The following is a 21,695-nucleotide window of genomic DNA, read 5'->3' as shown; positions in this document are numbered from 1 at the left end:
CATGGGTGGGATCCTTGGAGACCTAAGGTGTTTTTTTCTTCTTTTTTAAAAAAAGGCAGACCATAGATCACCTCATAACAATTAAATTTGCAGAGAAATGCATACTTGAGACTTCTAAAAAAATACACATAGAAAAATGAGAGAAAACAGAAGGAACATAGACAAAAGTGACATGGACTGAAAATAAACAGATATATCCTTAAATACAATAATAAAAACAAACAGGAGCAAATAAGTAATTCTGTATGTTACAGGGACAATGATCCCTTCTGTGGAGCTCATTAGAGGATTTCTAATAACCTGGAGTATGCGGGAGGAAAGATGAAATTCAGAGAAAATGCCTTTAGTCCCAGCTATTCTCATAGCTGCTCTGGCCTAGCCAACTACTCATTGTGTGAAGTGAGTACTAGTGTTGCAGGTTAAGCTCTGCCCTAGTCCAGCTGAATTTTGCTTCCACTATTGCTTTTCTGTTACAAGGAAGACCGCTGAGTTGTTCGTTTTATAAAAAGCAGAAACACATGGTGCTTGGAAGCCACATCTTGGTGCAAAGAGTTTATTAAATTAAAAAAATCAATGCAGAGGGCCAAAAGGATGGGAATGGGTCTAGGACCTCCATTCTCCCTTTAAAAATATAGTAAAATTCACCTCATGTCAAATAGGCAGATGAACCACCTCCTGAAGTCCAGTTGCATCCAAGCCCAAGTCCATCCATTGCCAGCACGGATGAGGTACAACAGGGGGCTGGCATGTCACCTTCTCTCAGGATGGGAGTGTGTCTGATGGAGAGACCTTTCGCAATTCAAGGGCTGGCAGATGACACCACCCTTCTTTTTGCTGTGGCTTCCCTTTCTTTGTGTCTCCCAAATCAGTGTCTATTAGCCTCTGAGGTGGGCAGGAAGATGAGTAGTCTCTTTAAAAAGTATTTATGGTTTCTGAAACTCCTTTTAAAAAAGCATGTTCCTCAGCTGCTTCACACAGGAATTGGCCTCAGTTTCCCTAAAAAAAAAAAAACCCAAGGGAAAATATTAGGGCACTTTGCTTTCTACTCCTACACTGCATCCACAGTGAGTGCCAACCATCTCTTTGCTACATGCATAACAGGTCACCCATGAGTGGCAGCTGGCCAGGCTCTAGCCAAAACCTCTGTGCAGAATGTCATGCTAATTAAGTTTAAAAAATACAAAACTAAAAGAATTTACAAATTGTATTCTATAATCTAATGGCAAATGATCCTTCAAGTTATGTTTACTGCATTACTGATTCTTGCACAGGAAGAGTTTCAGAATATGAAGCACTTTCTTAAAGCAACAGCAAAGAGAAGCTGGTCAGGGGTAGGTCAGAAAGCCACCTCTGGCGACAGATTTGGAGATCTGATTTGAGATCTGAAGCAGAAAAGGAATCTATGAAGGAGCAGGCAGTTATGCAGGCACTTTAAGTACAGTATACAATTAGATCAAAGAAGAGTTATCATACAGTGCCCAGAGGCTCCATCCCTAGAATGCTAGAGGTTTTGTAATACACCTCTATGGTTAGAAGCAATCAAAAGATGCTTTAAAAAGTAAAATAAAGTTGGAAACTTAAGTTCTGTGCCACTTCCCAGATTCTGCAGATGTGAAAATGCCATCAACTACAAGCCCTGACCCCCAAGAAAGCAGGAGAGGTTGTGCCCATTCCCTGTCTCCCTGGCCAAAGCAGAGCCCTTCACCTTGCTAAGCAGCTTAGTCTCCAGCACCCAGCACCTGTCCACACTCACCTGGAGGCAGACAGAGCTTCTCTTAATTCCAGGCTGAAATCAAATGGGACAACAGGTTTGTTTTGCATCCCCACACTTATAAATTAAGAGGAAAAGCAGCCGGGCGTGTACTGCATTAATGAACAATTAGCTGCTTGGTGCTGGGTGACACCATCATGTCTTGATGAGTTTACTCACAGCATCTGGCTGTCCAGCATGGCTGCTGGAACCTTCGATTTGATTCAACAAGAGCATTTCTAATCCTTGAGCTGCCTAGAAAAGTTTATGAACATGGAGTGTGCCTGGCAAATGATGGATTTGAGGCTGGAGGCAAAAGGACTATCTCTGTTCTAATTGTAAATGAGGGTAGCTGACCTCAAAGCAAAGGTGCATGGAGATGAATGTTGTCTAGAGGGCTCCCTACACTCTGTGCTTCTCCTGGAATACACTTGATGTTCTATGCACCCATCCCTCCCCTGCCATTGTGACCTGATTTGCCCCGGGAAGAGCAGAAAGCCACTACTCATGAACATGAGCAGCCAGAAGATTTTCTAAGCACCCAGCATCCATCCTGGTCCAAATCAATCCCACTCTCTACTGCCACCCCTACCTACAGTATACACAGAATGGAGGGATAGCTGGGACAGGAGGGTTGTCTGATCTGCTTCCTTGAGGGACGTTTCAAGGCCTATTTGTGTGTCTTGACATCATATGGTAAATGAGACAGCAGCCTCCTGTTTACTGCACCCTTCCTGATACCTCTATTATGCTGCTGCTTCCTTCCTCCTACCCCTGGATGATTACACAGCAGCAGTGAGGAGAGGGCTTGCCCTGTTGCAGGCCTCATCTTCAAAATAGTTTTGAAATAGTTAGGCAAATGCACATGCACACACACTCTGAGTGTCCAGAGGCACCAGTTGTGGAATTCTGCTCACCTCTACATGAAAACCCAGAGAGCATCACTGTGTCTCAGAATCTCTGGGAGAGTCAGAGTACCCTGAGGAGCAAAAGGAAGAGCCGGCTTCTATGCAAGTCTTACCTGACGTCTGGAGTCTTGCCCGGAGTGAACTCGCTCGCCGAGTCCGAGGAGAAGACTGACTTCGGATGCAGGGCTGTGCTGTGACTGATGATGAGTCTGCCTAGAAGAGCCGCCACAGGAGTTTGCAACATTTTATGTTAACTTTGTGGAGGTTTGTGGTTTTATTTTTATATGAGAATGATTTTAGCAGTACGTACAACTAATATTACATTTCCAAAATAGAAGCTGTAAAACACCAAAATTGGAATTTCCATAGCAGTAACATACACAATAACTGATTTGGTGTTAAGCCAATATAACCAGGGCCCACCCAAGACATTTTGGCACCTGAGGTAGACCCCAAATGGCGCCAGGGAAGATCTACATCAGGAACAAGGGGGTAAGGAAGATCAGCATTGGGGTTTGCCCCTGTGGATCCTACTGCCTGATGCGGTTGTCTCACCTTGTCTCATGGGTGGGCCGGCCCTCAATATGACATACAAAGTCATAAGAGAATACAGCAAACTTATCAAACTAAAAGTATCATATACTACATCATGATACATTTGTTTTGGCTGATTTCCCCTCATATCTATTTCTGTTTACCTAAGAAATATGAAATCTGAAGTGAAAAAGGCCTTGTAGGTTATTCTTTACACTAGATCACCCAACCAGCACCTGCCTGGTGTCCAGATTATACCAAAAGCTCTTCCCTGTAGGCAAAGTATGAAGCAAGAATAAGCCCAAAGATACCCAGCACCTGCCTGGTGTCCAGATTATACCAAAAGCTCTTCCCTGTAGGCAAAGTATGAAGCAAGAATAAGCCCAAAGATACACTCCTGCATAAGAAAGCAGGATGAAACCAATGAGGGCCAGTTACCTCTAAGTGCTCCTGACTGGTCCAGGAGCCCAATTCTGTCCTCCGAGAGCCACAGCCCAGTTCAACAGAGCGAACCCTCTCAGCAAACTTAAGGGAACAGAGTGTCTCACTTGTATTTTTCTCCACAGGAGAGACCTGACCAGGGAGGGAAAAGGGAACATTCATGATTATCCATATTTAAAGCTGAAAGAACCGAGGGAGAAGTGGTGAGCTCCTGCTGATGCCTCCCGCTTATAGATCTATGCTGTTTGTCCCCTTTCCCCAAAGGTGCATGAGATGGAAAGCAGGGAGAGAAACAGAAGGAGTCTTGCTGCCCTTTGCAACTTTGGGTTATGCTTGGTTTTTCTTTTTTTCTTAGGCGGGGGTGGGGGATGCTCCAGGGCTGAGATTACACAGCCAAGCACACAAAACATTTTTTAAATATCCAAACAGTGCAGGCAGGGAACTTACACCAGTTGTTGCATGCACAACTGCACATGGCAGCCAAAACAGGAGCGGCCTTTTTGCTAAAGTGTTATTCTGGACGATACGATACGATACGATACGATACGATACGATACGATACGATACGATACGATACGATACGATACACTGTGTGTAGATTGCTAACAAAGAATTTTATTTGTGGTGGGGGCTGGAAATAGTTATTTGTTCTATTGTTACTTGATGTATTGCATTTGTCAATCTTTTGCAATAACAGTTACTAACTTTAAAATAACAAGCATCTGGACTGCTGAATACGTTTTTATTATTCCGTATCCAGATATTATTGAAAATAAATAAAAATATAGCAAAAGAAAACATCCAGGAATGGCATAGCTCTCAAGGAGAAGTAGGCACATCACACTGCACCAAATACACTGAATATGCAATTCATTATGTGTCACTTGAAAGCCCCCCCCCCCAATTATGGCTCTTATGGAAGCACCCACCTGGACCATCATGAGGGTCTTGCTGTCACCACTGAGAGAGTCTTGAAGCAGGTATGTCAGCTTGGAGTTGCGGAATGGCACATGGCCCTGGCGGGAACGCAGGGCATAGATCACATCTCCCAAAGCTGAGAGCGATTTGTTGATGTACTGGGCCTCACGCAGCCTGCTCCCCTCTGCACCAGACCTCCCCACACGCTCAGATCCTGCCAGATCGACCAAATTCAGCTTCCCTAGGAGGAAAGAAGTCAGGCACACTTGAACTACAATCCTGAGCATACTTACTTGCTAATAAATATGTTTAGGACTGAGCTATTAGTATTCAACAAGACTTTGGGTCTTGGCAAACAACAGCCAGAGCCATCGATGATCAAGCACCCTTCTAAGCTCACCAAGAAACCAAAGAGCTTGACTGTATGTAGAAACTGGTGGTTGAGAACCCAAGGGTTCAGTTACTGGTTTGTCCACAACGGTGGCAAACACAATGCAAAGGAACTATCCCTGGCTACCAGCCAAAGTGATGCCCAGTAATGTTTCTTACAATTTATTCTGCTCAATTAAATCTGGTGGCTCACTGCATGGACCTCTCCTGGACCTTGTCTCAAGTATCAACCGGCCTGAGCTACATTGTCATTTGGCTATCATCTACAAAATTAATTGTCATATCTCCTTCCTATGTGATTCACTTACAACCTAGGTTAGGAGACCATGTTTCCTTCATGGTTGACAACAACTAGGAGTAAATTTCTACCAACCTGTGGTTCGTATTCCTGTGCTGTAATCAATTCCCCTCACTGTGATAATCAGGAGGGCGTGAGATCGGGAGCTGTGCTCGTTCAAGTAGGTGCTTTCAGTCACTCGGTTGATATGACCAAATTCAAAGACCTAGAATAAGTGCACAGAGAGAGAGAGAGATGGTCAAGGCAAACCTGTCTTCAGCAGCCAGTTCTCACATAGGCCTCCCTCTCTGACCATCATCCCAGGCACTTGGCGCCCATTCAGAGGGCAGCAGGATGCCTGAGCAGCAGAGAGTGCCTTTGCAGAACTTCCCTGGCACCACATAGTCAGTGGAAGTCCTTAAGATTTGTTACACATGAAAACAGCTGAAAACTCAAAGCCCAAGAAACAGGAAAAAAGATGCAGGCTGCACAGTAAACTCAGCTTCACAGTGCAACACACACAATACTGCCCACATCACATTTTTATATAATCCTATCCTATAAATCAAAGCAGTTTCTGGTACTTGTGTCATAAAATACTCATTAAAATTCTTCATTTATTCTTCCTGTAAATCTCATTTACAGAAGTGAGCCTTTCTGAACTTCCCTCGCCTGGACCTAGACTGGGGGGTGGTTGACTTGCTATTTAAAGTGAAGCCGCCTTGCCCGTTTTCTAACCTGGTTGATGTCTTCTACACAGTGCACAGGGAACTCTGTCAGGCCTGGCACATAGAGCTGTCCACTGCCATCTGGGCACAGTTTGATGTCCAACTTCTCCTGTGGCTCCTTTCCAAGCAGGTCTCTGAAAGAGAGAGGCAAGCAAAATCTTTGTAAGGCTATGTGCTCCAAAAGGACACTTTTCCAGCATAGAAAGATGGGTTAGGGGTGCAGCGGGTGAGAGACAGTTGCCGAAGAAACAGTAACAAATAAGACACCCAATATTTGATTGCTAAAAGAAAACCCCCACATTGGTTCTCTTGCAGCAGGATCAGGTCCCTTAGCTAAAGAGCTGTTTCTTCCTTCCCAAGTTACAAATTGCAGGAGGACAGTGTTCTTCAACCTAAGAGTGTCCAATACCAACACCATTCCAAGTGCTTTGAACAGAGGCAGAGAACAGCTAATGGAGGGAAGGAGGGAAGAACCATGGAACAAGTATTCCTCAGTCAAAGGAAATTTTTTAGCTGAACAAATTCTAACGAGTCACAATGAACTGCCTTGGCTAAGAGTGCAGCTACCCAAGAGGAACTAAATTCTGAAAACAGGTGAACAGAGTTGCCACTGCAAGAGCTAATTCTGTCTCGGGGCTCAGTTCTGAAACTTGCTTCAACACCAGAGCTAGTTTCCAGAGCATCTGAATAGGAATATTAAAACTGCCTATCGGCACATCCATCAACACCACTGGAGCCAGAAGGTTAGACTTTCATGAAGCATTCCCTTGTTATATGGGGCGGGGTTGCTTCTCCTGCAGAAAGCACAAGCTGTTCCACCACTGCCACTGAAATTGTTTACTGGGACATTCAAAACCCTAGGGTTTTGAATCTAGGGACTGAGAAGTCTTTGGCATCCTGCAGTTACCTGAGGGCTTCGTTGTAGATCTCAGCCACACTGACAGTGATCTGGTAGTTCCAGTCGGAGGCTTTTGCCTGCACTTCTGAAAAGAGAAGCTGCAGTGCCCGCTGGTTGATTCCTGGGTTTTCGGGAGTTCCCTGGTGAGGAAAATGGAAGGGACATCATGTTCCTTCAATGAATTAACATTACATAAAAAGAAAGGAACACCAGAAAGAGTGTGTGTGTGTGTGCGCGCACACACACACGCTCATGCCAGGCAGTCCAGCACACCATCACTGACTCACTCTGCAGTGCAGTCATCAATTTCCCTTCCCTCTATCCATCTCCCTGCCATCCCCAGCAGTGGGGGACACACAGTTTTTCTGTAAAAATGCAAAAACAACAAAACCTTATAAAGGCTAAAAGGTAGTATTTTGAACTCTATACCACAAATCCTCCTCAGCAAACATGGAAACACTATTCAACACAGTCTGCCCCAAACAGCAGCCAGAAAGCCTAAATAGCAACTGGTGTTTTCAAAAGAATGAAAGGAAATTGGACCGCTCCTACCCCTTGAGGCAGAGCAAGTGGGAGCAAAGGATTAACCCTGCTCATCCAGTGAAGGAGGAATCAAGACTGGTGAGAAGGTTTCCTCCTTTTCCAGTTGACCACAGGTAACCAGATTTATTGACTCCTAGTTTTGACACTGCCTTCTAAAAGAAGAGGTGACCCTTTCCTGTATACTCCACCCCTGTAATGAGTAAGAGCAGGAAGGAGTGGGTTTTTTTGTAACCTAAAACTGCACAACGATGCAGCCTGAAAAACCTTTGGAAGAGCATTGAGCAGCTGCAGGGCCACATTTTAGGGACTTGCCAAATGAATATCCCATGGGGCAAGACCTCCTGGGTTGGTGTGAATAACGGGACGTTCATAAGGGAAAAGATGATCCCCATGATATGTGGGCCCAAGGATACCTTTAAAAGGTGAGAGCCACCACCTTGAACTGAACTTGGAAACACACTCGCAGACATGTAATATGGGCTTTATATTCAGTCCCCACCCCCAAATAGATAGGCATTTAGCACTAGCTGAACAACCCCACAACAGGGCTATGGAAACTGCAGAATCAGCAAATCGTTTAAAAAGGAACTGAAAAGCAGCTCACCTCCATTGTGTATGTCTTGCCGGCACCTGTCTGGCCATAGGCGAAAATGCAAACATTGTAACCATCAATGCAGGATGTGATCAGGGCTTGAACTTCCCGGAAGACCTTTAAAAAACAAAGTTTGCGTAAGACATTGGCAGAGTACTTTGCTCTGCTGCCATCAGGCTCACACATATCCATGAGACTACTAAGTCCAAACTAAATGAATCACAACCTCTTTACATATAGAGTAAAGGAGGAAGATGAGATACTGCAGCAACAGCAACATGTCTAATTTGCCTGCTGGTAAACACATTCCTACCTAGTTAAGTAACTCAACAAATGAGACGTTTCCCTTTGAGCTACGTTCCTCCTTCTCTCACCCAGCAGACATTCTTGCTAACTTAACAGGAGAACACCGTGACTATACTTACATCTTCCTGTGTTGCTTCAGGAGGGAAAACCTTGTCAAGTTCAAACGATACCAGCTTCCCTCTATGCATCAGATGCAAGATGGCATCATCATCAGGGTCAAATGTCACCGCACTGGCAGCTTCTGGCCCATCGCCATCCTCTTTACATACTGGCCGAACACGACCAAACACACGGATATTGCCTTAAAGGGAAATTATAGCTTTATAAATCTGAGAACAGCTGGCTTCTAGGCTCCTAGGCCACCCCACAGAGAATCACAGTGGCTGATGGTTATCTCAACCACTAGGCTTTCCTAATGGCATTTAGGGTCAGGCCAAGGTTCCAGAACCTTGTTTTTGGTGAAGCAGAATGTGTGCAAATCCAGACAGCCATCAGCAAAACCACCTGAGCCACAATGAACATCCCTTGCATAAGAGATAGCAAGATGTTTCCACTGCAAAGGCTCCCCCAACTCTCAAGCTGGGAACCCCAGAAAACACCACCTCAGCTTCCTATCAGATAGCCTCAGCCGTCAAGTGGCATCTATGCCATGCCCTCAAGGAACCCATACATAGGGACCCACAGACCTTTCAACCGCACAAGTTCATTGTGACATTTCTTCCGGAGCTGCAGTTCTCTGCGGTATTTCCTCAGGAGCTCCTGATTTGTACTGTTGACCTCTTCAATGGCTTGGCCAATCTTTGAAGAAAGGACAAAAGAGTTAGGGGGAATATGTCACACTCTGCGAGGTGGAGAATCTTACTCCTCCTCATCTCATCCAGATCTTCCCATCTCAACTGAGCCACTCATAATTAAAAAGGAACTTTACAACCAACAGGGAAGGTGCAGCACCACATCATTTAGAGGGCGGGAATCAGCCCTGAGATTTGGAAGTAGGACAATCTTGCTGCTGGACTGACCTCAGCCTTGGCACTCTGTAGGGCTTCTTGGAGAAGAACAGGAAATTCTTTGACCTGCCGCTTCAGGCTATTGTAATCATTTGTAAGGGTTCGAAGAGCTGGCTGGAGAGTCAGGAGATTTGTCCTCACTCCTACGGAGATGAATAAATGTACATTAAGGCAATGCTACAGACTCATACATTTTCCCATTTTCATTTGCAAAAAGCATTTCTCCTCCTTAAACAAAACCACCATTAAGGCAGATGCTGGTTCAAATGATCTCTGAACTGAAAGGCAGCTGCTTCTTCAAAAGCCAAACCAGGCCCTTGAGAGAAATGTTTGGCCAGCTTGAAGATACTCACCTGCCAGGTTCTCGTGGACAGCTTTCATTTCTACCTGGGCTCGAGCAAATGCTTCTTCAATGGCTCGATTCTTGTCCTCCTCCATGTTCTGCATCTCCTCCAGCATCTGCTCGTGGGCCCGCTCCAACTCAGACTCATACAACGTAACCTAGGAAACACAGCAAAGGAACCTGTCAGGGTAAAGAGGCCAGGCTACCACTTTCCCTCCCCTCTAGGGCAGGCAAATCTCTCCAATCAGTTCCTCTGTGTTTCTGATTTTTCCAATCTTATGTTCAGTTACCCACATTTCTACATTGGTTTGCAGTTTTTAAAAAATAATACAGTGGTACCTAAGGTTAAGAAGTTAATTCGTTCTGGAGGTCTGTTCTTAACCTGAAACTGTTCTTAACCTGAAGCACCACTTTAGCTAATGGGGCCTCCTGCTGCCGCCACGCTGCTGGAGCATGATTTCTGTTCTCATCCTGAAGCAAAGTTCTTAACCCGAGGTAATATTTCTGGGTTAGCAGAGTCTATAACCTGAAGCGTATGTAACCCGAGGTACCACTGTAATAATCTTATGAACATTCACCAGCATTTTAACCTGAATTTCTTCTTATGACACACATTTTTGTGTGCAATTTCCCCTAATAAAATTACATTTGTATGTTATTTTCAGAGATATATGCATTTGTGTGCAAACATTATCTTAGTATATGAATTTTTGTACACATTACTTGGCTAGAGAACCATACTAAAAATATGAGAATTGTGAGAATTTCAAAGGACAACTGTTTCAGTTCATGTATGGTTTCAGGAAGCATGAATGTGGTAGGTTTGCCTTTAAATGCAAACTTAATGGAATTTCTCCCCTATCCCTCCTCTAACATCCATCAGAAGAGTGCCTTCTGCTGCCGATAGGAAGGTATTAGGACCCAGGGCCAGGTTGCAAATGATCCTCCCTGGGCACACCAGTGAGGCTTGAGAGAGAGAACTGGAAAGAGGGCCCTGGAGCAGCAGGTAGAGAGTCCAGAGAGGAGGAAGAGGATACTGCTGCAGAAGTACAGCAAGAGGGGGGCCTAGAAGCTAAAGAATGCATAAGTCTCTTGCAAGGGACCAAAAGCAGAGAAGAAAGCACCAACAAATGAAGAAGCATCCTTAGCGCTTCCTGTTCTTTCCACCTGCATCATTTTGAACAAGTTGCCTGAGCTCTGCTTCTCTCTCTTTTTCTACACTCAGAAAGTGCTCACCTGAGCTCTGAGCTGCACTGCTGCTTTCTGAGAGTTCTGCAGCTGCTGTTCCATCTCTTTCAGCACCTGTCTCTGCATCCCAACTTGGTCTTGCAAGTACTGGTTCCGGGACTGGGCTTCACAGAGGGCCTGCTTGGTCTTTGAGGACTCGACTTCCACGGTCTTGATTACATACTGGGGGAGGAAAAGAAAGAAACACAGCTACAGAAGTGAGACATGGCCACAGTTCATTATAGATGACCTTTAGGGTCCTTTCCCGCTCTACAACTCTACTTGAGGGCAGCTTATGAAAATAAGAGATACTCTGGATCTCTGACTGAAGCTCTTCTGGGGACTGATGAACTCTTCAAGCAGTTTCATTTTGAGGAAACTCATGGACTAAAGCCTTCACAGCAAGCTATTCTGCCTCACCTTAATCTGCTGAGGCTGGGCTTTGAGGCTGGCTATTGTCTCCTGGCTATCCCTCAGTCTGCGGCTGAGCCGCTCCTCTTCCTCTGCCTTCTCTGCTAGGGAGTCTTTCAGTCGGAGCTCCACCTCAGCCAGGCGATTGGTTTTCTGCTCCACTTCTAGGTCCAGCTCCGACAGACGCCCTTTCACCTCTTCTGCTTCTTGCTTTAGTTGGGCCAGCTTTTCCTGCAACTTCACATTCTCCTGAGTAGTAAACAGGGAGGAATGAATATAGCATATAATGAACATGACTGCAGCTGAGCAGCCTGCAGCCCCACCCCAGCAGAAAGAAGAAGCAACTCTTTTTACCTGGCTGTGCTCGCAGTTCACGCATTTCACAGGATGCTTCTTCTTGAGCTCCTGCAGTTGTGCCTCGCACATCTTCATCTCTTGTTTCAGACGCACATTTTCTGCAACCAAAAGGTCCCGGTGCTTCTCCAGATCTGTGCCACCCTAAAAAGGGCATGGGAGGCAGGCAGGGTGTTAGAGGAACCTATGCATTATGAGCAATTTTACTACTTTAACTACTAAGTCACCTACTGGACCTGAGGGAAATCACAAGAAAAGCTTGAAAGTTTTCCACTGAAAAAATTAACAGTGGAAATTATTTATTTATTTACTTACTTACTTACTTATTTCAAAAAAAGTTTCCACCCAACCAATTCCCAAAGGTATTTATGTTCAAAAACATGCCATTTGTTTGAGCAGAACAAACAGGCAATATATATGAGTGGATCTGTCCTCCTCTAATAAGTTACCAGGTACAGAAGCACTGTCACCTGTGCCTAATTAATATAAATAAATTCAAAAAACCCTTTTCATTGATAAAGCAAGAGAAGGAATGCCTACTATGAGATCTGACTGGATGTGCAGATAACATCCCACATTCACTCTTAGATCTAATTGGCTTTAATTATAAATTTGTTGCCTGTATTTTTTGTTTGGGTGCAGTCAAATTAGTAAGTATCTAGACTATTAGATGCAGGAACACTATCTTTTGAAGACACCAGGAGACTTCTAGAGGGTCCCAGTCAGAGGAAGGAATATGGCTCAGAGGCAAAGCACATGCTTTTCTTGCAGAAAGCCATGGCCAGTCAGTGTGGACAACACTGAGCTAGATAGACCAATGGGCTGTTGTGGCATAAGGCATCTCCCTACGTTCCCAGAAAAATGACTCACCAGCTACACTTTGTTTGCAAACTCTCTCAATAAATTTAGCTGAATTGATCTAGCAGTACTGTGTGTAGGTGGGTTAATTGCCATTTTCCTTCACACCCACCAGTGCTGGGAACACCCTTATAATTTGTACACTTGGCATTTTGCATTGTGTGGACTATTGCTTTTGTTATTCAATTATTAACATATCTGTAGTGTACTTATTACATATTCATTTTGTTTCCTGCATGTGTTTTTCAATGCTGGGTGCATTTTGGCTCCTGCTGTTTATGGGCAACTCCTCTTCAGCTCTTTTTTCCTTCAGAAAAGCAGACACCAGGCAGGGTCTCTAAGTTTATACTTCTCCCACAGGTGTTTCCAAATGGAGTGGCCCTGCGCTTCCCCACCCCCAGAATCAAGAAAAAATTCTTATCAGGCGGAAATAACTGAACTTGCACAGAAACAAGTCCTGTCTTTATGATGGGGAGCATATCACTACTGGAAATAGGTGTCATCTCCTCAGATGAGATGGGCCAATTTAGAGCTAAGACCTCAGCAAGGTTAAGGGAAGGATTTGTTAAACAACAACAACAGTAGCATAAAGCAAGGATTATAAACACTAAGGGAAAATCTGCATGATAACAGGATTAACCTTTCCAATGGGAAGGAGGGGGATTTCAGCAAAGTAACTCAAGAGTGGGAGAATCCACAGTCCTTCCTGCCTAGGCCAAATCAATAAGCAAAGTGTGATGAACTCAGCTGTTTACAGGAGCACGTTGAATTTCCACAAACATCAGCAAACAGGCTGCTTGCAATGCTTTCTTGGGGAGACCTCAGGAAAAATGGAGGTCAATGTGGATAAAATTCACCACATTTAACTTGCAATACTTGTAACCCTGTGCTAAGCCACCTTCAGGGTTTTGCTTCACATATAATTGCAAAAGCCATTCAGAACAATTCTAGTCACATACATGAGCACCATCCCCTAGTTGGGGTAAAGAAATCCAAAGCTGTACACACGTGCGTGCGTGCGCGCGCGCACACACACACACACACACACACAAGTATTGTTGCCGTAACATGCATTCCTACTCAGAAAGGAGTTCAACAGCAGTTACTTCCTCTGTTTATAGTTTAGCCTACATGTAAATGTTTTCATGATACATGTATTATGGAAGAAAGTCTTTCAGAGATGTTAGCAGTGCAAAGAAGCTTATGTAGCTCACCAACACGGAATGGAGCCTGTTCATTTCCTGTGCTTGCTCCAGGAGTTGGTCCTTCAGACTTTCTGTCTACCAACGCAGAAAGGTAGCTTTAAATACATATCACTTCCACGTTGGACAGTTAAGTTTCTTAAATTTATAAGACTGACCATCAATAAAACTATATAGGTGGCTTATTTAAAATAATAGAATAATTAAGAATAAATACAGTATTTATCCATAGCAGAAACAGTACAAAACAGTTTGCAGGTTAGCTTTAAACCACACTAAAAGAGAGAGGGAGGGAAAGAGAAAGGCATATTTAAAACCACACTGAAAAAGTGAATGCTAAGGGTCTTTTTTGAAACACAAGTTCAAAAGGCATTTTCAGTGGTGATTCCCCAATTGTGGAATGCTTTCCCCAGGGAAACCCTCCTGCAGCCAACACTGTCAGCTCACTGGGTGGAAACATTACTTTTCACTGTTTAAGGATCTTAATTTAATCGTGATGTGGAAAGATTCTGGTCTGTTTTGGTGTTTACCTTTTAGTGGGGTAGGGTAAGATTAATCCTTATTCTTGTTCTAAAACTCCAAGTATCCAAATTTGTGGATGGCATGAACTTATTCAGGATGGTAAAATACTGAGCAGATTGTGAAGTGCTCTTAAAGGCCCATTCTAAAGTTTCTTACTAGGGAATTCAAAAAAGTACTACACACAGGTATTGCTTTTGCAGAAAAAACTATCACAAGCACACAGCATGGTCTCTCCATGTATTTTTTTTGGAGGGAGTCCTAATAATAATGCAATTACTTTACTGAGACAAATCCTGGGATGGGATGACTAATCTAGGATGCCATCCAGGATGAGACAAGGATTCCACAAGCTGCTCCCAGAAAAATAGCTAGCAGAGATGCATGTTGTCCCGCTACAAGGAGCCTGAATGACCACCTACCTGGTTCTGCAGCTGTACAGTCTGACTGAGTTGGCTGCTCTCTTGCGCAGAAAGCTTTTCCTGCAGCAGCAACAACTCTTGCTGCAGCTGCAACTTTTCCTCTTGTAGCTGGGCCAAAGAGTCCACCAACTTCTGTACCATGGGAAGCTGACGTGCCCCCGGCAAGCTGGGCCGTTTCCCACTGAAGAATCTTCCTTCTGCAACAAAGCAGGAAATTATTATCAAGCAGAGCAGGTGCCAGGCAGGGATGAGATGAAGGGAAGATTAGCATGTGATGAAGCGGAGTGCTACACCATGAAGGGCCGTGAACTGTACAAACTGCAAAGCAAGATCTTCTGATGCAAGATGAAATGCACCTGCCAAGCATTATTGCAGGAAGGATTGTTGGTGGGTGGCGTAGGCCATGGGCTATTTCTCCCACCAAAACTCTGGGCAGAGCCATCAGCCAACAAAGCCCAATATTAGCATGTTGATCAAAACGTTAGCATGTTGACCAAAGAAAGGAATGCTGTGATGCTGAAAAACTACCTTGCATGTTAGATATTAGCAGTTGCTAAGAGGTTGGTCCAAATTTATATCCTCAAATGGTAAATTGTCCTCTCTTTGGCCTTACAGCCCGTGGGGCAACTTGAAATCTGCTTTGCCCCTAGTAGTCACCTAATGTTGTGCAACCCTTTGCGTGTCTACTCAAAAGTAAGCCCTACTAATTGCAATGGAGATTACTCCCAGATAAGCAGTTAGTTAGGACTGTTGTCAAAGTCTGCATAACCGCTCATGTATGGTTGTACCTTGGAAGTCGAACAGAATCCGTTCCGGAAGTCCATTTGACTTCCAAAACGTTCGAAACCCTGTCGGACATTCGGGTTCCAAAAGAACATTCGCAAACTGGAACAATCACTTCCACGTTTGTGGCGTTTGGGAGCCAAAACGTGCGATTTCCAGGGTGTTTAGGATCCAAGGTACGACTGTACTTCAAATGAACTGTTACAAAATTCAGACTTCACAACGTTTTCCACATGCCCTAGGGGACATATGTTTTTCTCTCTCCCCACCCTCCGCAAAATAGCTGTTTTTCCTTTTACTGAATATCTAGCTCTGCAAAATGTAAAAATATGGTTACTGTTTTGTGACTTTTTAGTTGGGACATAATGAAAATTGTTACCCTAATTTTAGATCTTAGATTTACTGTACCTTCCCATCTTTACCTAACAAAAGTGAGTATGTATGAGTGAAGCCTGGGTTGTTTCGTATTTTAAGAAAGCATTATTCATTCGCACACGGAAATAATGGCCTCCGATCTTACAGAAAAGCACAGAGAAACAGCTTTCCAAGCACAGCGACGTAAGTACGCATCTCGGGGAGATGGCATAGTAAGACAGAAAAGACAGAGATGCCACATCACCACTTCTTGCTGCCCAAAACTCTCTGAAGAAGTTTGGCAAGTGGGATGCACACAATGACCACACAAGCATGGAGAAGAGATAAATACCACACTGCCTCTGTGCCCCAGGTGGAGGAGCTCTTCACTCACAGCAGTCTGAATTCCTGTCACCATAAGCAAGAAAGAAGAACACACAGAAGACAGAACCTATGATTCTGCAAAGTCGAAAATACCCAAGTTGTTCTGTGGGCAACTAAAAATAAATACTATCTCCCTCCCTCAACCCAACAGCTGGTTGGTTTGTGAAAGGAGCAGGGAATGGAGATCAAAAAGGGGGTCACTACATATGAGAAATAAACAGCTAATGACAGATGAAGAAATATCTATCTAAGAAATAGTTATATATGATCAACAACTTTAGGATAGCATCACTACACCACATATTATTGGCACCAGCAGTTCAAAAGAAGTTGGCATTGCAGGGTTCCCTTAAAGTCTCTGCTGCTAGTGCTAGGTATTACTCGTGTTTGGACCAGGCACATAGCTCTGGAAAGAGCTCCCAGATCCCACTGCCAGATAGCCAGGCTGCTCCAGAGGTTCAGCAGCTCCAAGAGGTGTCAGAGGGCAAAAAAAAAAAAGCAATGCTGGGCAGCAGGCCTTGCCTTGCAGGCTGGGGCAGGGAGAATTCCTTAGATTACCTTACATAACTTCTTCCATTACTTCTTCAGCCATAGCACACTCAAGATTGGAGACAAAAGATCTAGGTCAGCCTCCTAACAATAGAGGCAATGGCCAAAAGAGGAAAGCATCAAATCTGCCCTTGACTGTTTGAAATGAGGCACACATAGTACTCTTTCAGAGGAGGGATTTATCTTAATGCTCTCTTCTAAACTGGGGTTTGTGTGTGAATGCGCATTATAGCCAGGGTCATTCCTTTGATTCCAAGGAGAGCTCCTGAGCTGTTAACAGCTGTATGACAGATAGACATAGATGAAGTTTTTTACACTTCTGAATCTTTCTGCTAGGGGAAATTGTTTAATTTTTGTTAATTTAACATTTGTCTCAATACAGTACAGCCAACCAAAATGCCATTCAATCCCAATGCACATCATACTCTCAAAGAACAAACTTGGATGGTCAAGTGCTAATTGTTTTACAGGTAAAACTGAGCCACCAGAAAATAAAAAGTATGCAAGCACCCAACTTTAAAAGACTTTAAATAACAACAATCAGCCCTGGGTGCTTCAGAATATTGAAGGCATAAAGACAAGGAAAAAATAATAAAGCAACAAAAGTTAATGCCTGGAAGAGGAACTTCTGTCTTTGCACTGTACACCAGACAAATGCTAAGGGACACATTTTGCAACATTTTGGTACAGCTCATACTTGTATTTATTTCTGACATTCTGCCCTGACTTTCTATATAAAATATAGTCTAGGTGGTTACATATATACAAAGCACATATAAAAACATCCTGAAAGTGATCATGTTGTTGTTTGGTAAAAGAAACAGAAGTGGAACATTCAGGTGAATCAATATTGAACTGTTATGTAGGGTTGGAATTACAAAATGTTAATTATTTATTGACTGACTTAAGGTAATCACAGGACCATGGCTTGAATATTAATTGATAAGGCATTTGGTGTATGCCTTCTGTCAGTACAGATATATTTGTACATGCTTATAGAACAGAAAATAGATAGACAAGGGCAAGACCTTCATCTCTGCAATGCATGCACTACACTTGCAGGCGCTTCATTAACAGCCATCACATCCAGTCTGAAATAGCCAAGGAATATCCCTGTGTGAAACCATGGAGCATGACTACCTGTCAGTGCAGACAGTATGGAGTCAGGTGGATCCATGGGTCTGATTCAGTATATTGTAGGATTATATATCACCCTGAGAGATGTGAAAGGTGATTAAAAACAGCAACAATAGCAACGCTGCAGTTTCTGACAGGTAGTCAAATAATATCAAGATAAAATCACACCAATTAAAAACCAGTCAAAATAGTAACAGCAGATTATAATTACCCTGTGCTGCTTTCTCTGCACATGTCTCAAGCAGGTGACATACCCACCCATCGCTTCATGATTTCCCATAGTCTGTGCTGAGCCCAGGAGAGACACCTGAGAAAAACCTGGGAACTAATACCTGGGAGGAAACAGATGCATGTCTTACCAACCCTGACCTGGATGTAAAGTCCATTTCAGACCTCCAAGGATAAAAATGAAAGGGCTCTAACTTGGCCAACATTAAGAGCTGTCAACTGGTGTGCCAGCCTTTTTTAGAAGGGTCATCTCATAGTCATCATTCCACATCACCTAATTGTATGTCCTGCACCCAATATAGTTAATAACTCCTTGCAAATGTTACACTTGTGTGGTTCTATTAAAAGGAAAAGGATGAGTACTCCAGTCCCACTACAAACATCAAGCAGCAGGTGTAGCTGGCTTGTTAAAACATTCTCTTTTTTTCTACAATACTTTTAAGCGAATGTCTGCAGAAGGATAAACTATTTCAATATGTCCAGCTGCTCATCCAACACTCTTTCTGATGCTCATACACCATTTATTCTACCTTTTTATTTCTACTCTGCCTTTCCCCTGTCAACCACCCTACAGGCTACAGTAAGAGAGAAAGCGGCTAGCCCAAAGTCAAGAAGCAAGCTGCTTGCATAATAGGTGGAGACTTGAATGGAGGCTTCCCGTGTCCACATCTGGCATTTTAACTACAGTACTATCCTGTCTGATAAGGAAACAGACAAGCAACCCCCACCAATCTGGTCTCAGGCAAAGGATCTTCTGAAGATGCCACCCAGTTCCACTTTCTAAGCTTCTGTGCGGAACTCATTTTCTGCTTACTTATTCTTTCCCCCTCCACCCCGTGCCCTTCACTCACTCTTTTCTGTCTGCAGTGCTCTTCGCCCCTCCTGGTCATAGCCGTGTTGCCATCTTGCTTTAATGCTCTCTCTTCCGTGCACACTCTCTCCTCACACTTCTTCACTGAAGCACTTTGTTGTGAGGCCTCACAAAGGGGAGAAATGGGACTCGCTGCAACTTCCAAATCAGCACAAAACAGGGAGCACCTCCTCACTCTGATATGTCTGGGCAAGCTCAGGCAATTAAGGCTCAGAAGACCAGAGAAAGGGAAGCCAGAAGAACTGAACTGTAACTCTCTCCTGGCATCAATCCTTCCTTTTTGGAGGGAGGTCAATAACAAGAGGTACTTAGGGTGCAGTAAGGCACAACATGTGGGGAAAATGTGCCATTGGAAAACTGACAATGTGCATATGTGTTTATTAGGCACTTATATGATAGGTAATGTCAGGAGCAGCATGTATACAAATTATTTAAGGATGGAATGCACTCCGTTTCCATACTTAAAACAAAATTAGCCAAGCCATATTAAAACACCTTCTTTTTGTCCAGAACCTCCTATTCTTCTTCACCTTCATCTTTGGGCAAACAACACTACATTATATGCTTGTAAATCCCCTTAAAGTACTCCTGGTTTTGCATCTGTTAGTTACTACACTAAGGCAAATTCATAAATGAATAATCAATACTGACTCCTGGGGAGAAACCGCCACTAACACAGCACATAGGAGAAAAGAATGCTTTGTGTTCATTTGGCTTTTCTTTTATGGTGTGGCATGTCTGATAGGGAATTTCTGCAGCTAAAAAAATATACTTTAAAAAAAGTCGTTGGCCAGTAAACCACAAGTTCAGCATTGAAAGAAAACGGAGGAGCAAAAATAGGAGTGAAATAGGTGGAGGAAGCCCACAGATCACAGTATCCCATATTTAAGCCAGTGATCATGGTTTGTTTCCTCTCAGTGTATGCTGAAAGAAGGAGTGATTTGCTTATGCACAGCAAACCATGGCTTATGGCTTTACACGGTGTGTGAACAAGGTCAGTGCCTCAACCTGAAAGAAGGGACTCAAAGTCTGCACACATACACCATCTTGAATCCCTCCAGCAAAGGGACACAGTTTCAGACTAGCTTTTGCTAGTGCACTGCTGACATAGTTTGGAGTTCAAGTTTCCACTGCAAACTTCACATGGAATGTCCTTTGCCTTTTGCACATGGGCTTTTCCAAAGAATAAGCAGCTGCATATCAAGTGCACGGCATGGAACTTTCAACAGAATTCATAGGGCAATGATGGACTTCCTTTCAGATGAGAGGGGAGAGAAAGCCAGTTGACACCCCCCCCAAAAAATACTGTGGAAAATGTGGAAATTTCGGGTTGTTAAAAAGGCTTTTTAAAAGCAACACATCAACTCTCATTCAAATAGTCTCTTTCTCTTTCATATGATAAACAGAGTACTTTTTAAAGTAACATCTTAAAATAATATTATGGCCAGTTACACTACTGCAAAATTCTTACTTCCAGAATTCAAAGGCAGCACTGTTAGGGTTTTTACCATTCCTACTGTCTTCATCTGGATTGTAACAATCTTAGGACCAAACACATAGTTCCTGCAAAAGAGTGGCAGAACTAAACAGCCTCTCAGCACTCTCATTTCTCACTTGCCTCCTAATCAACATACACCATCAAGGGACAATGAACATAAAACCAAAAGCTAAGGAGACAGGGAGGGATGGGGATGATCACCACACCCTATGTGAGGATTCACAGCAAAAGGAGGAACAGATTTTGCCAACTCGACACTAAACCCTTATTATGACAAATCCTGCAATAAGTCACTGGCTCAGCATTAGTATCTACATGAAGACACCCCCTGCTTTTATCCTATCCTATCAACCTGGATGTGTATGTTAATGATCAGAGAGAGGCGAGCAGACAAAGACATTGCTATACTGTACAACTAATTCTACTTCAGCTGAACTGTCCCTTTCCATACAGACCCCTGTCTTCAAATAAACCCCATAGCAAGCACATAGCAAGCCTCGCAAGAGAGAACCAGGAGGAGGAGGAGGCGGCAGACAGACACCATCACAGGTCTGCTCAGGTCCTGGCCCCGCTCAAAACTCCATCCACTTTGTCCTCCCCACCCATGTTCCAAGAAACTAAACAGTCTCCAGTTTCCACATGTGGAAGGTGTGTTTGCTTCTCTTGGTTTCTGTGTTTTGCTTCCTCTTTGAATTAATTATTTTAGCATTCTGTTTCCAATATCCATATGGATCCATTTTTTTCATTTTTTAAAAAGTCATATTTTATTAATGTTGCTTTGGGGACTCCAATCAAAAAGTGATTACAAATTAAATACATTTACATTTTAAATACCTACTTAACTAACCCATTGGGTTCCAATCTGTTTCCCTCTTTGGGGTTTAGGGTAGCACACATGGCAGAAATCCTGTTTTATTCTGCCAGGGAGCTTAATTGGAAAATTCCTGACTTGCCCCAAGGTGCCAAGTATGTTTCCTGCCCAAACCCATCAGCCTCCAGGCCTCCCCAGTCCAAATCCAACACTCCAGTCACTACGCCTCATCGGCTCCCGGACTGTCCTTCCCAAATAACCAGGTTTTGTGCATCTGCTGTACCTGAGTTATCCATGTTGACGTCAGCTTCCTGCTCCAGGATGTCGCAGCAGCTGTCAACAGCTGCCAGCCTCTGTCTTGTGCCCAGCTTGGCGATGGAGCCAACGCTTCCCTCAGTCTTCACCTGGCAAGTGGCCTTTCACACCTTGGCTTGTAGAGCCTGCTGGGAAGA

The 21,695-nt window shown here is 43.7% G+C and overlaps 1 protein-coding gene across 5 annotated transcripts; it reads right to left on the bottom strand.

The window, feature by feature from the left end:
• Positions 1-539: 539 nt before the first annotated feature.
• On the bottom strand, positions 540-21,683 carry KIFC3 (kinesin family member C3). Of its 5 annotated transcripts, XM_081870466.1 has the most exons (19): positions 21,527-21,683; positions 14,629-14,825; positions 13,700-13,765; positions 11,628-11,771; positions 11,283-11,522; positions 10,872-11,045; positions 9,646-9,793; positions 9,305-9,435; positions 8,972-9,083; positions 8,405-8,586; positions 7,992-8,096; positions 6,854-6,984; positions 5,957-6,080; positions 5,315-5,444; positions 4,563-4,792; positions 3,631-3,765; positions 2,772-2,871; positions 1,754-1,786; positions 540-996 (listed from the first exon to the last, which is right to left on the bottom strand). In XM_081870466.1, exons 1-18 carry the CDS (start codon positions 21,537-21,539, stop codon positions 1,776-1,778), a joined length of 2,373 nt encoding a protein of 790 aa, XP_081726592.1. In that variant the 5' UTR covers positions 21,540-21,683; the 3' UTR covers positions 540-996; positions 1,754-1,775. The 5 variants fall into 5 exon arrangements, with proteins under 5 accessions (XP_081726592.1, XP_081726591.1, XP_081726593.1 ...); XM_081870465.1 differs by lacking the exon at positions 1,754-1,786; XM_081870467.1 differs by lacking the exons at positions 540-996; positions 1,754-1,786; positions 2,772-2,871; positions 21,527-21,683 and adding exons at positions 3,399-3,428; positions 18,915-19,040; positions 20,406-20,473 and having other exon boundaries at positions 3,511-3,765.
• Between the last annotated feature and the right edge of the window lie 12 nt (positions 21,684-21,695).

Source organism: Podarcis erhardii (genome assembly GCF_964252035.2).
Source record: "Podarcis erhardii genome assembly, chromosome: 7".
Taxonomy (NCBI): Eukaryota; Metazoa; Chordata; class Lepidosauria; order Squamata; family Lacertidae; genus Podarcis; species Podarcis erhardii.
Note: the sequence above shows the minus strand (reverse complement) of the source record. Positions and strands in the feature narration are given on the sequence as shown.

Coding starts and splice junctions, on each gene's coding strand:
- KIFC3 (XM_081870464.1), bottom strand. Junction 9,084..9,304: donor TACAGAGTGCCAAGGCTGAG/GTCAGTCCAGCA, acceptor CTTTCTTCAAAG/ATTGGCCAAGCCATTGAAGA. Junction 8,097..8,404: donor CTGAAGCAACACAGGAAGAT/GTAAGTATAGTC, acceptor TGTTTTTTAAAG/GTCTTCCGGGAAGTTCAAGC.